The following is a 14,598-nucleotide window of genomic DNA, read 5'->3' on the forward strand; positions in this document are numbered from 1 at the left end:
CATAGTCACTATAATAATTATAATCCTAACAACAATCATTCAGAGAGAAAAGCATTTCTTCATTGCAAGCATTAATATTTTGTAGCTAATGTATAATCACTATATCTACAACAACTCTAATATTAGGGCTGCACAATTATGGCTGAAACGATTATTTTGGTCAATATTGAATTTATGATTATTAATCATGATTAAAATTCAAGATTCAAGAATTTTTGCTACACAATGAAATTCTTATTCCGTTCACTCCCCGAGTAGCAGACTACATTCCATGTTCGAGCATTAAATAAATAGAAAAATTGTAAATTGTAAAACATAAACAATACAATAAACATTAAAAGAACAACAGAAACAATGGTGTTAATAATGGGTCAAGCATAAACCAAGCTAACACCCTTCTAGCAGGTTTTGCCCACTTCCTATTTGTTAAGCTTATTGAAGTCTTAACCTTGCGTTTGTCCCCTGGTAATAAGATGACTGAAAGTGCTTGATTTGGCATGTACTACGTAGCTGGCTTTTTAAATGTTAAAATCGCCGATTATTATCTTAATCGTGGAAGCCAAGACACTGAACATTTTGAAGGGTTGAATGTAAAATTTGATTTTTACCATTCGGTACACTCCGGCACCAACCTACCAAGTGGGCCAGAAGTTCTGCACCTTTGACTGAAGTCAGAGGATGATTATTCCCTCTGCAGTATTCTTCGACCTACTCCTGTATGCATGTTCCCTCAAACTTGCGTATCTCCAGTATAAAGCCAGTGGCTGGGAGTCCTTTGGTTTCTGTTGCTCAGGTCTCAGTGATGGTGCTCCTGTTTTCACAGTGAAGCGACTGCTTCATTTCCGTCCTTGAAGGTGGGGTCTCAAGTATCTGGTAGACTGGGAGGGGTACAGTCCTGAAAAGTGGTTTTGCTATCAAGCCATTTAGCTTTTCTGTGCCTTGTGGGGGCATCCGGACCTTCAACCTGCCCTCCCACCTGTTGAGGTTTCTCTGCCTTTCTTGGCCTTACCCCTGCCCTATCAGTCTCTTGGGGACTTCAGAGACCATCCCTAGGAGGCGTTCTGTCACAGTCTGTCACTTTCAGATAGTTCACACTCCCTCACCTACTGTTTTTGTCTGACCGCATTTAATTCCATCAGCCTAATCACCACCAGGTGCTGTTAATCCCTCTATCGGTATATAAAAGTTGTCTTCCAGATTGTCTGACAGATTATCTTCGATGTTGCGTTGTCTTGTGTACTTCTTCAGACTGACTTCCTGGCTCTCAGCCCTGCTTGTCATCAACAACATGAACTCCTGCTGGAAAAGAACACTTTCGTTGCCTGTCTAACCAAGATTTAGCTAGATTGTCTTCTCTGGCTCTTAAGTCTGTTACCCTCTCCTCAGCATTTGTGTGCAAACCAGTTTCAGTTGTCCACCTGCTTCACCTTGCCCTTAATAAACCAGTTCTTCATCATTATTGTCCTTCTATGTGTTCTTATGTCCCATCTCCAATTGTGATACAACATTTTAGTTTTGCAGTTTTGCACTCACATTGTACATACTCTTGTATTTCTTGCTTACTAAAGGTACAAACTTTGTTTGCGTAATGTATTAAAACCAAAATGAAGTAATACTACAAACCTAACTTGTGAGATGTTTACAACTTTTGTAGTTTCACTAAGTGCCTGTAATGTATTGTACTCCTGTGCTGGACTCTTTCCATAATAACGACTGACACCCCTGACTTCAATTATCTCCCACAGGTATGAGGAGGACTATGAGAGTCTGCAGGCTATGAATGAGCTGCTGGAGTCGGAGGAAGCACCTCTTCCACAGGCTGCCTTGCAGCAGTGGCTGCAAAAGCTAGATGTGGGCTGGAACAAGCTGCTGGAAATGTGGGAGAGTCGGCGGGATGTCCTGGTGCAGGCACACATATTTCACCTGTTCCTGCGTGACGTCAAACAAGCAGAATCCTTCCTCAACATCCAGGTTTTGGAATTAATGGCCGACTAATTAACTCATCAATGTGCAAATCAAAGCTATTTGTATCCAAATAATTTGTCTCAAACCCACCGTAAAGTTTTTTGTTCATTAAAAATTAGACTGAAATGCACTTGTGCAGTCAGAGTGGGAGAATGTAAAACTCAAATATAACACACCAGTCACAGAATCCCCCAAGAAATTTGCTCCCAAAAACTATTTGATCTCTTAGGAGTCGGCCCTGGCCCATGTGGAGCTTCCCACCACAGTTGAGACAGCGGAGGCTACGGTGAAGAAGCTCAAGGAATTCTCCTCCACCATGGAGCTCAACCTGCACCGCATCAAGGCTGTTATCGAGGCCGGTGAAAGCCTCATAAGCCAGAACAACATCTTCTCTGAGCGCATACGACATCGCGTGGACACACTTGCCAAACGGTACTCAACTGCAATAAGGGTGCACAAGTTTTCATTATGTTACATCTTTCACCCTTCTTTACTACTTAATATAACAATGATACTCCGAACTAAGACATAATTAATTCTTTTGTAGCATAGCACATAGTTGTCACAAAAATGCAGTCCAATGCGGTTGTCATGTGTTGCGTGACAAAGTCTAGGTAGCATTATAGTTCAAAATACACCACATTTCCTACCCTCTTACAATATCCTACATACATTCAGTTAAACATATTCATTTGTTTTCATGCTTATTTAGGAATGAGAGCAGACTACCTAAAACCTTGACTGTACCCTTGCGATTATTTTGCCCTGTGAACTTGGGTCAGTACTATTCCAACGAATAATTCAAGATGAACAGGAGGGAACTTCTCTCTGGCAGGGTATCAGCAATGTGCAGGAACATTAGTGTCTGTGCTCTCTATTGGATGGTTTGCATCTGGTGCTGATGCAAAAGAAAATGAATCAGTCTCTTTTCCAGACACGTCTACAGATGGAATGTTGGTCTTTAAATGGGTTAAGTCCTGCACTTCAGTTGGTGGAACTGGGAGAGTGAAGTCTGGGCATCCTGAGGATAGTCCAAAAACGGTCCTGTAGATGCTGCTGTTGCATGCAGGAGTTGATCTATGTATCTTCTCCAGATGATCAGTGGTTTGAACGGTGTGGGAGACTAGTCCAGTTTGTGCAATTATGGCTGCAGGGATCCACTTAGCCTCACTTCTGTAATTCCTGGTCAGCACATTCACCTGGTGTGAAAAGTCTTACCTTGGCTTTTTGTTCTCTGTAGATAACTTGTTTCTTATGTTATCCTTGCACAGTGTCTCTTACTGGTGAGTTGACTTCATGATGGCCACTTCAGGCTACTTGGTGTGTGCATCAACATTGACGAGAAATATTCTTTCCTCCAACGGACCTGCAAAGGCAATGTGTACACGTTGCCATGGACATTGCCATGGCTCCTGTGGGAACTTTCAGTGGTGGAGGGAAGCAAGTGGTGGACTGTTACGAACCGCATGACATGATGAACAACTTTTAGCTATTTCCTCAATCTGTTTGTTCATGTTCGGCCACCAAATGTAGCTTCTTGCTATTTCCTTCATTCTCACTATTCCACAGTGTCCTCCATAAAGTTGTTGTAACACTTGTTTGTAGTGACATAGCAAAGAACCAGCCTGAACAGAGAGCTCCTCCCACCTCCCAAAAAAGGGCTTCATGTTTGAATCATCACCTGCAGGGTGTCTCTTAATGATCAAGTCCATGACTGCAGACAAACTGGCGTCTTTCTCGTTCCCTTCTTCACTTGTCCAAAACTGAAACAGGTGCTTTTTCCACCTCAGTGAAGTAAAAAATGTCTACAGTGTTCAAATCTGACTTAATGACAGGAAGCAGCAACCCAGACAATCCATTTGCCTTGCAATGAGTGGTCAATTTATGATACCTGACGATACCTGATGTCATATGCATGTCCTGACAGCAGCAAAGCCCATCTCTGAATTCGTGAGGCAGCGAGAGATGGTATTCCATCGTATGGCCCGAGGATGGTCATGAGAGGGTAGTGGTCAGTGAAAAGTGTGAACTTCCATTCATACAAGTACAGTGGACCCCCGATTTAGAACGTCCCTGCCTAACGTTTTTTTCGCCTTACGATGTGGTTTTCCTGTCCCCTCTTTACGCCATTGTTTCGCCTTACGACACCTCAAATATGGCGGTCAGTGTGCCCGTGTGTCTACTAGGGGCAACATGCTCATACGTCACTATGCGCATCACTGCCTACGTCACTACAATGCTTGTCTGCTATTGGTCGGGATCACACCTCCCTTACGTACTGGTCTACTATTGGTCGGCGTCACAGGGGTCACGAAAATGCTGGTCTGCTATTGGTCGGTAGGCGGGGTCACATGACATAGGCTGCCTAAAGACAATCTCGTTGGAGAGCTTTCAATGTGATATTTATTGTGCATTTTAGTACTTAATTCAAACTTTTGGTTAGCCATTGGTCCCAAGATTGCTTGTTATTTTACAGACAGAAGGAAGAAGATGATTTATATGGAAACAAAGCTGGAAATAACCAAGAAATACGCAGAAGGCCAAGATACGGCCATAACAAGCTCGTCACTTCACTTAAAAGAAAATAAATCCATCCATCCATTCATTTTCTCCCGCTTACCCGGGTTCGGGTCACACGGGCAGCAACCTCTGCAGGGAAGCCCAGACTTCCCTCTCCCCGGCCACTTCATCCAGCTCCGCCGGGAGGATCCCAATGCGTTCCCAGGCCAGCCGAGAGACATAGTTTCTCCAGCGTGTCCTGGGTCATTGCTGGGGCCTCCTCCCAGTGGGACATGCCCGGAACACCTCATCAGGGTGGGGTCCGGGAGGCATCCTTACCAGATGTCCAAACCACCTCGACTGGCTCCTCTCAACTCCGAGGAGCAGTGGCTCGATGCCGAGTCCCTCATGGATGACCAAGCTCCTCACCCTATCTTTAAGGGAGCGCCCGCACACCCTGCGAGGAAACTCATTTCGGCCACTTGTATCCGGAATCTCGTTCTTTCGGTCACGACCCACAGTTCGTGAACATAGGTGAGGGCAGGAACGTAGATCGACCGGTCAATAGAAAGCTTTGCCCTACGGCTCAGTTCCCTTTTTACCATGACAAACCGGTACAGAGTCTGCATTACAGCAGACGCTGCACCAATCCGCCTGTCGAATTCACGTTCCATCCTACCCTCACTCATGAACAAGACCCCAAGATACTTGTACTTCTCCACTAGGGGCAGGACCTCCTCCCCAAGGGGCACTCCAACGACTGAGGACCATGGTCTCAGATAAGGAGGCGCTGATCTTCATCCCAGCTGCTTCTCACTCGGCTGCGAACCGCTCCAGCGAGAGTTGGAAGTCACGGTCTGAAGAAGCCAACAGGACCACATCATCTGCAAATAGCAGAGATAACGATGCTGAGACTCCCAAACTGGAATCCTTCAACGCTTTGGCTGCACCTAGAAATTCTGTCCATAAAAGTAATGAACAGAATCGGTGATAAAGGGCAGCCTTAGCGGAGTCCAACCCCCGCAGGAAACGGGTTCAATTTACTCCCGGCAACGCGAACCAAACTCTGACATCAGTGGTATAGGGACCAAACAGCCCGTATCAGGGTGTTCGGTACCTTGTACTCCCGAAACACCCGCCACAGAACTCACCGAGGGACACGGTCGAACGCCTTCTCCAAGTCCACAAGTAGACTGGGTGGGCGAACTCCCATGCACCCTTGAGGATCCTGCCGAGGGTGCAGAGCTGATTGACTGTTCCACGCCTGTGACGAAAACCACATTGCTCCTCCTGAATTCGAGGTTCAACTTCCAGATATATCTGCCTCTCCAGCACCCCTGAATAGACTTTACTGAAGAGGCTGAGGTGTGATCCCTCTGTAGTTGGAACACACGCTCTGTGACAAAAATCTTTTTTTTGCTCATATTTTGCTGCTACGGCTTATGTACCGGTGCGGCTTATAGTCCAGAAAAAATGGTACTTCTTCACAGCACTGTATGGTGAAATTATTGTTTGCAATCAGTAAAAACCTCAAATAACATCCAGAGAACTTATAATAAGCTGGTCATATAATGTGGTTTTATCAAAAGCCTATATTTCTTCTAATTACTATGGTAACAGTACAGTAACTAGGACATTCCTTATTGTCTAATGGAAGATGCAAGGTTTAGAGCTACAGAAATTGTGTTGTATAGGCATGCTTCTGCCTTGGCTTTAGGGGCAACCAGAACCGTGAGCAGGCTCAGCAGTGGTTGGAAAAACTCAACAACCAGTGGGTGCTCCAGAGGTTCCTCCAGGACTGTCATGAGGTGAGTACATCAAAGTCCATACTAAATTTGTTTTGAACCTTTTTTATCCGCTTTGATTTTCGTTGGTGTTTATAAACAATGCATTTTTATTCTGGTAAACATTCCAAATGTGTTAAAATTTGTCAGCACAAACCATGTTGTAGTTTTTCTGATTAGATTTCACAATTAGAAAAGAGCTAGCAAATCATATACAGATTAATATTTTGTGAGCAGAAGACCTGTTCACAAAAAAAGATTCAATGCTGCATTCAAATAACTTTTTGCAAACAAAAATGTGAAATCAAATGTTCTACTTCATGAATCAAAATCAAGCCCGTTTGATCACTTAAAATTGCTCACAAAACATTGCTTTTAAACATTTGTTTTTTCCTTGTGATTTCATTTGGTTTTCCCAACAATATGGCAAAGACAGCAATCTAAATATTAAAATACAAGGGTGTGCTTCACACTACACACAAATACACAAAGCCCTTTGATTACAAAGTGTACACAACCATTCACAGATTCTTCATATCAAAATCCTTTCAGAAAAATGTGGCTTCAATTATATCTTTGGAGTTACATACAATTACAATTGAAATATTTTGTTTACAAAGACTTGGACTCAAATATATCATATCAGTCACAGACATGACCCAAATTAAAGTCTTTCATTCCTGAAAAGATGTGTACAAATGCACCGTATCAGTCATAGAAAATTCCAAAGTCTGTGGTTATCAAAATTTGACCACTGAAAATGGGTTGAGAACCACTGCACTAGACCCCATATTCATAGAATTCCTTGTCCTAGAAGAAGATAAGCTGATAGCTCAGCCTTGCCGGCATTATGCACTACTGTTACACAGCTGCACTTTTAAATGCCCCTGATGTTAAATCTGGAGACATAACGGGCTTCCAGAGTTTTTCCCTCAATGTTGACCTTCTAGTAGGAATCCTGACCACATTAAAAGGACCTGATGGGACAGAAATCCAGTCAACTGGATAATGTCAAGCAGATGCTAAATAAGCTAACCAAGCAGTGTGACTACTTTGTAGAGCACCTCCAAATCCAAGGCCGTCTCAACATTAAACAACTTAACCCTACAACCTCAAGACCTCACCAACTGGCCAAAAGTCAAGACGGAAGCACAAAGGTTTCAGCAAAAATGGCACAGTACCAATGTCCAGAAGAATTGCATGTTTCTAAGAGAAAATGGCACACTCCCGCTTCCAAGCCAACAGTACAGTCTGCATCTGTTCAGCAACCTCCAAATTTGAAAACAGTCACTCTGAAGAATCAAGCAGTTTTTGTCCTGAATCACCAATGTCCAAGAGGCTGTGTCTCTTTTGTAAGACTACCGAGCACTATATGTCACAGTGCACAGACATCGTACAGCACCAACTAGAGGCGGTCTGTAACCGGTTTGAACGTGGTAACCAGTGTCGTAACTGTGGTAGGACAACCTACCAACCGAAGGCATGTACCTTGAAGAACCCATGTAACGAATGTCAAGAGATTCATCTAAAAGTTCTACAAGGAGTGGCCAAGGCAGACTCAAGTGTCTACCTCATCACTCCTTCAGGCCAAGCAGCATTCAGCAATGCAGAGCAAAGAAAAAGGGTGTACTTTAAGATGGTGCCAGTCACAATAGGTTACGGTCGCAGATCACTGAAAACCCATGCCAATCTAGATGATGGAGCTGAATGAAAAATACTATTACCAGCTGCTGCTCAAGGGCTAAGTCTCAAGCACATACCCTCACATTGCGTACTTTCGCCAAGAAGTTGTTCATCTTGCTGGTGAGTCAGTTTCATTCTATGTAGTCTCACCATCACCTTTCAGAGAGTACTACTTGATTGAAGATGCCTATGCAGCAGCCCAGTTATCTTTTGCAGATCAGACTTATCCCAAAGCTGTGCTACAGAAATGCTTTCACCATCTTTGATTTTGAATTTTCAGTTGGGCACAACCACTGCTACTGATTGGCACCGAATACACGGTCAAAGAGCCAGTGAGATTTCGTCCAAAAGAAAGCCCAATAGTGATCCTCGAGTGATCCTCGGGTGCAATGTTCCCTCTAATTTTGAATGTGTCTGAGCATTCACACAAACTCTCTGAGCAGGCATTGGACCAAGGTGAGCAACTTGTGATGTCGCTCCTAAAGTAACCTATATCACATAACTTACATTCTGTCATTAATGAGCAAGGAAGGGGGGGCTCTGAGTATATCCAGGGGCCTAGCTGCGGCCCTGGAATGATGATGCAAGGCAGCTTGGAACTCTAAGAAATGAAGTGAAAAGCACGACCTGATGATGTCCAACAACTTTTAAACATATGTAAAGACCATTACTGTGATTCTGGGCACTTAGCAAATGAGGGGCTAGCTGAGGTGAAAAGCGTTGTCCAGGACCAATACGGGAGAACGATGCATCTATGTTTGTTGGAGCCAATTCACAGCATTTGGAATTATTGGTTTTGATCCCAAAACCCCAAAGTTAATTTAAATTTCAGTTATTGTAATTTCTTGATTGGTTGTTTTGGCTCACGCCCAGTGGACATTTATGTTATTGCCCCTTTAAGGCAGGGAGAGAGGTGCATGATACTGGCCCTTTAAGAACCTTGGGGTTTGCATAGCAGGACCAATTGAGATTGATTGCAGATTAGAGCACATGGTTTCTTTACTGTAATGTTTGCCTTTTATTTGTCAAGTACTATTTATTTGTTAAGTACTTTTGTTTGAAGAACTTTAGAACTGCTGCGGAAATGAATTCATCGTTTTATTGATTCAAAGAGAGACCTGTGGAAATTTTATTATTTATTTTATTTGAACCTGGGCAAGCATACGAGTAAGCCAGGCGGCCAGAAGAATGCACAATGTTGCCAAACAAATCACAGCTATTTCTGTTCGTTTTCAACAAGTTTGTTATTATTATTTTTTTATATCTTGAGCAATAAATGTTGTAGACATGACAGTGTGATGTATATTGCACTTGTCACCATGGCAATAAACGAGCTACAAGTTGTGAAAAAGAAAAAAAAAATCTCACCCACTTTCACCGCTTGTTCTTCTATTTGCATATGATCCGACAGGCATTCCATCTTATAGGAAGCACATTTCTTTTTTACTTTGGCTTGTTGAGCAGATGTCTCGCTGCTTGTTCGTTTCGCGAGGAAAAGCACTTAGCATTTGACGTCTCTTAACTCAGCGCTGTTGTTAGCTAGCTAACCAGCATGGGGTGGATATGCAGGGAACGTTTCTGTCATTGCGTTTGATTAGATGAATAGTATAAGTGAAACATTCATAGGCTGGACACTTGTCACTCGCTGTCACAATGCAAAATGGTACACAAAACAATATTATTGATCTAATTAACCAGATAAGATGAGGTCTAATATTAGATATTATTTAATACGTTTATATTGCATTGTGTTTTATGCGCCGCATAGACTTTCTTGTGCTGAGATCGTGCGAGCAGTGCACAAATGCGCACGCTCGCAGTTTAGAGGGAACATTGCTCGGGTGGACACTCCAAGGTCCGGAAATGATGGCGCTGCCTGAGGCTGTCTCCTCCTACCCCTACCAACATGTGGACTGCCACTGGCAGCTAGATGTTCTCCCATTCAGAAGTGAGAAGCAAGTAGCCCTAAGACAGGGTTGCAGTAGCCATTAATTTGATGTCCAGAAGCCCCCCCTTCAAAAGTCTTTGTTCTGCCAGCCATTCTTTGAAGCGGGAGGAAGTCTGAGCACCATAAACCCTGACTGATATCTTCTCTTAGAGGCCACACCTAGCCTTTTGCTCCTGGTGGAATGTTGTGTCGGGGGATGCCATCTGTTCCTTTTGGAGGTGCCGACTTGTCTTTATTTCTCCGGGGCCAAGACCATATCTGCTTTATACTGACATTATGATGTCTCAATCTTTATTAGAATAACACAGTTCCATGTACACACTATTTTATTAATATATTGAATTGAAAAATATGAATTTCCTTCAATGAGAGAGACAGACAGAGAGAGAGAGAGAGAGAGAGAGAGAGAGAGACCTTGTCCCTGTAGTGTGTGATTGCCGATGTGTGTGAAACGTGTGGTACATGGTACATGGTACATATTTCTGTTTGGGCCTGGCAATATTGTATTATAATTTGAAGTAAGAAATACCTCTGTAAACAAAAGTAGCACAGTAGCATGAGATTGATAGCGTGCAGGTTTAAAACTTTTTTTTAAACCATGTTTAAGAGTCATTGCAACTTGCATCATTAGGGTACAAAGAAAACTTTTTGCATAAGGTGCTGTCAATTGTGTTGTATACCAGCTATACAATTACAAAAAATGCTTTCCATTCTATTCTATACTATACTATACTATACTATACTATACTATACTATACTATACTATACTATACTATACTATACTATACAAGACATGTGGTTTGTGCTTGTTCCCCTCTGGCTTGAGGCATGCCCTGCTGCAGATGACAATTCCCAGTCTTTTGCACTGTATACAGTGGAGCCAAAAAGTAATGAGCAGCTTAAAAATATGCAAGTTCAACCACTTAAAAAGATAATAAATTGATAATGAATTGCATGAATTGCTGTTCGTCCCTAACTTACAGACATTCAGGACCTGTCGCTCTACCTGAAAACAGAGAATTGATACTCTCGTCCACTGGGGTGAACTCTAATGTACAGCTGCCGAGGCAGGGGTCAATCAGTATACCCAAACCTGCTTTGCACCCCTCACCGTGGGCAATTCCAGAGTGGAAGATGGTCCAACCCTTCTCAAGAAGACTTGTACCAGAGTCCAAGCTGTGAGTTGATATATTCAGACAGGCGTCCGAATATAATTTTGTTGGAACTTCTTGGCCTCACACACCAGCTAAGGCTCCTTCCCTGTCAGGGAAGAGACATTCCATATCCAAGAGCTAGCTTCTGTAGCTGAGGATCGTTGCACCAGGATCCCTGCCCTCGGCTGTCACCCAGTTCCACACCCTACCCTTTCGGCCCCTCCCACAGGAGGTGAATCCACGTTATCCTTTTCAGGCTGAGTCCGGTTGGGCCCCATGAGGGTGCAAGTGCAGGCCTGGTTCACCCCTGAGCCCCACCTCCAGGCTTGGCTCCAGAGGGTGGCCCTGATGACCAGGGTTTGGCCAAGGGAAAACGAGGTTCACCCATTACACATTTGTGAGAACCCATACACAAAGAAGGGAAGAAGGCATTTTTGTCTTCCTCATGCATGAGGACAACAGAGGAGAAGAGCATGAATGAAAGTCTGCTGCATTCTGAATAGCTCCTCTGCACCCTCTTCTTTTATTTGTTCAGGATATCCCTAGGTACAAAAGAGATTGCTTCCCAAGAGGATTGGGGAGGCCTTTGGCACCAATGTAAACAATTGGTTTATGAATGTGAGGAATGCAGTTTATCTCCTTTCCCCCTGAGAACAGGATGGAGGACTGGTCACAAAACCCCTATTTGGTCACGGGCCTGTCTCCTTCGCGCAGCTGTCCGAGACGCGTCAGTTCCTCTTCTTCACAACCAACAGGATTTAGGACTGCACTCGTCTTTTGAGCAATGCATGTAAACAATAATAATAATAATAATAATAATAATAATGTAAACATAGAATAATTCAACGTCGTCTCTCTGATCTGGCTGCATTAAATAGCAGTGATTGAATATTGCTAACAGGTGTGCAGCCGGTGGTTCCGCCCCTCAGACAGGTTCTGAAAGCATATGGGTTAAACAACAAGGAGAAAGAACGAAACATAACAGTATCCCACCCCTTCAACGAACGCCCTCTGGCGGTTTACCTGGCTTCCCCGGGTGGGATGAGTGGAAGTTCCGAATGAGGGTGGAATCAACGACCCAGGAGCAGGGGTCCCATGAACGTTCCTCGGGTCCATAGCCTTCCCAGTCGATGAGGTACTGGACATCCTTGCCCCTCTTCCTGGAGTCCAAAATCGTCCTCACTGTGTAGACTGACCCGCCGTCGACCACGCGCGACGGAGGCACCACCGGAGGGCTTAACGGCCATGATATTAACAGGCTTGAGGAGGGAAACGTGAAAAACCGGGTGTACCTTCATTGATGGAGGCAGGGCGAGTTTCACAGCAGCAGGGTTAATGATTGATTCGATCCTGAAGGGGCCGACAAACCATGGTTGCAACTTCCTGGAGGTGCCTGCCAGTGAAAGATCCCGGGTGGATAGCCAGACCTCTTGGCCCGACCAATAACGAGGGGCAGCTGTCCTCCGGCGGTCGGCTATCTGGCGATTTCGTTCAGCGGTTCGAGAGAGAGCAGCTTGGGTGTCGCGCCAAACCATGTGGGCTCTTTTCAGGTGAAGGTGGATGGAAGGTACAGAGACCTCACTCTCCTGCGAAGGGAACACCAGGGGTTGGAAATCGTAGGCTACGTGGAAGAGGGATTTGCCGGTTGCTGTTGACACGAGGGAGTTATGGGCATACCTCACCGAAGGGAGATTAACGGCCCAGGACGACAGGTGCTGATGACTCATGCATCGAATGGTTGCCGCCGTTTGACTTTGGGTGGTGCACTGAAGATAGACTGGCGTTAACGCCCACTGCCTTACAAAATGCCCTCCATACCCTGGAAACAAACAGGGGCCCCCAGTCTGACACCACGTCGAGGGGTATGCCATGGAGCCGGAAGACTTGCTGAACTAGGAGCTGCGCTGTCTCGGCAGACAAAGGCAGTTTCTTAAGGACGACAAAGTGGGCCATTTTGGAGAAGCGATCGACGATAGACAGAATAACCAATTTTCCCCCAGGATGCCGGCAGCCCACAAACGAAGGCCAGTTGAAAAGGCACTGGTAATGGATGTAAGAGCCCACCTGGGAGGCGGTGTGACGACTTGCAGCTAGCGCAGACACTGCAAGCAGCTACATAGTTCTTAATGTCTGATTGCATTCCCGGCCACCAAAACCCTTGTCCCGCCAAGAATTGTGCTCTGTGGACCTGGCCCCACTGCAGGACTGAGGAGCGCAGCTGAACAGAAACAAATAGCTTGCCGTCCGGGCAACCCTTGGGAACAGGAACAGTTCTGTTAGCGTCGGCCACCTGATCCTCCAGCTTCCACTGAGGACAGCAGCCATGGGGTGCTCCCGCCCACCTGGAGGAGCCTGAGTGTAGCAGTTTTCAACTGCACGCTCCCTTCGACGCTCACGGAGGCGAATGTCCAACCTAATGGCCAGGTTGATTAATTCGTCAAGACTGTTAGTCTCATCACGGACAGCCCATTCATCTTTAATATGGGGGTTTAAACCCCGGCGAAAAATACTGTATTGTGAGGCCTTGTCAAATCCACTCTCAGCTGCTAATATGCGGAATGTAATTGAGTAATCGGTCAATGTTGACTGCCCTTGCTTGATATCTAAGAGTGATGAACAACTGTGAACAACTAGGTAGTGACTCGGAAAGAACTCGGAATAACTGGATATCTTGGAAACACGCGGGATCCATAGAATAATCCGACGTTGTCGCTTGAGCCGGCTGCATTAAATAGCAGTGATTGGATATTGCTAACAGGTGTGCAGCTGGTGGTTCCGCCCCTCAGACAGGTTCTGAAAGCATATGGGTTAAACAACAGGGAGAAAGAACGAAACATAACACCTCCTGCTCCGATTTTTATTTTGTAGTTCTTATTTTATCCTTGAGGTATATTATTTTTTGGTGTATTGAGCTGGCCAGTGAAATCATATTTTGTTATCCACAAATTTAAGTGTTTTATTTTAGACAGACCTTGATTCTCTATAAACTTCCACTCTTTGCATGCAAGTTGTTTTTTTGAATCCCATTTGTGATTTTTCCTATTAATACAGTTTCCAAATTTGGATGTAAATTTGGCTCAGTCAGTGCACCTAGGTTTGCCGAAGACTGATGTTCTGTAGGAAAATGAGGTGACAATGAATTTCTCAATGTGGTATACTCAAGCTTCTACCCAGCAGGGCGGAGTATTCTTGCCTGTGCTTCCACAAAGTGTTGTCGCTTACAATCCCGTTTGTTTTATATGAGACCGTCGTCTCCTTTCACACAATCCACATTCACACGTTTTGCACACATTTCAAACGTGGAGTTTAAGTACGTACAGGACACCGCCGCCCTCTTTACAGCTTGATAGACTACTCTGTCTCATTACTTGATAGGGACTAGTATTCTCAAGGTTTGCACCGTTGCTGTCACCTAGTTGTGCGTTCCACTCATACCTTATGAGTGTGGGAGTTTCTTACTCACTTAAGATGCCTTCACTCCTTCAGAATGCTCTCAACCATAAGATCCCCAGTTGGCGGGCTGAGGTCCAGTCCTGGAAAAGGATCTTAGGCTCACTCTAGGTAG

The 14,598-nt window shown here is 44.6% G+C and overlaps 1 protein-coding gene and 1 pseudogene across 13 annotated transcripts in view; one reads left to right on the plus strand and one right to left on the minus strand.

Moving 5' to 3' along the window:
- The window catches only part of sptbn4b (spectrin, beta, non-erythrocytic 4b), a 192,180-nt gene that overhangs the window by 85,960 nt on the left and 91,622 nt on the right, over positions 1-14,598 (plus strand). For all 13 annotated transcript variants that reach the window (XM_088426948.1, XM_088426947.1, XM_088426945.1 and 10 more), the window contains 3 exons: positions 1,746-1,971; positions 2,195-2,397; positions 6,182-6,272. In XM_088426948.1, coding sequence (XP_088283074.1) covers positions 1,746-1,971; positions 2,195-2,397; positions 6,182-6,272 — 520 coding nt within the window. The remainder of the gene's footprint in view (positions 1-1,745; positions 1,972-2,194; positions 2,398-6,181; positions 6,273-14,598) is intronic.
- On the minus strand, positions 12,031-12,986 carry LOC148416374 (uncharacterized; annotated as a pseudogene).

Source organism: Hippichthys cyanospilos, chromosome 11 (assembly GCF_059441005.1).
Source record: "Hippichthys cyanospilos isolate Australia breed blue-spotted pipefish chromosome 11, RoL_Hcya_1.0, whole genome shotgun sequence".
NCBI lineage: Eukaryota > Metazoa > Chordata > Actinopteri > Syngnathiformes > Syngnathidae > Hippichthys > Hippichthys cyanospilos.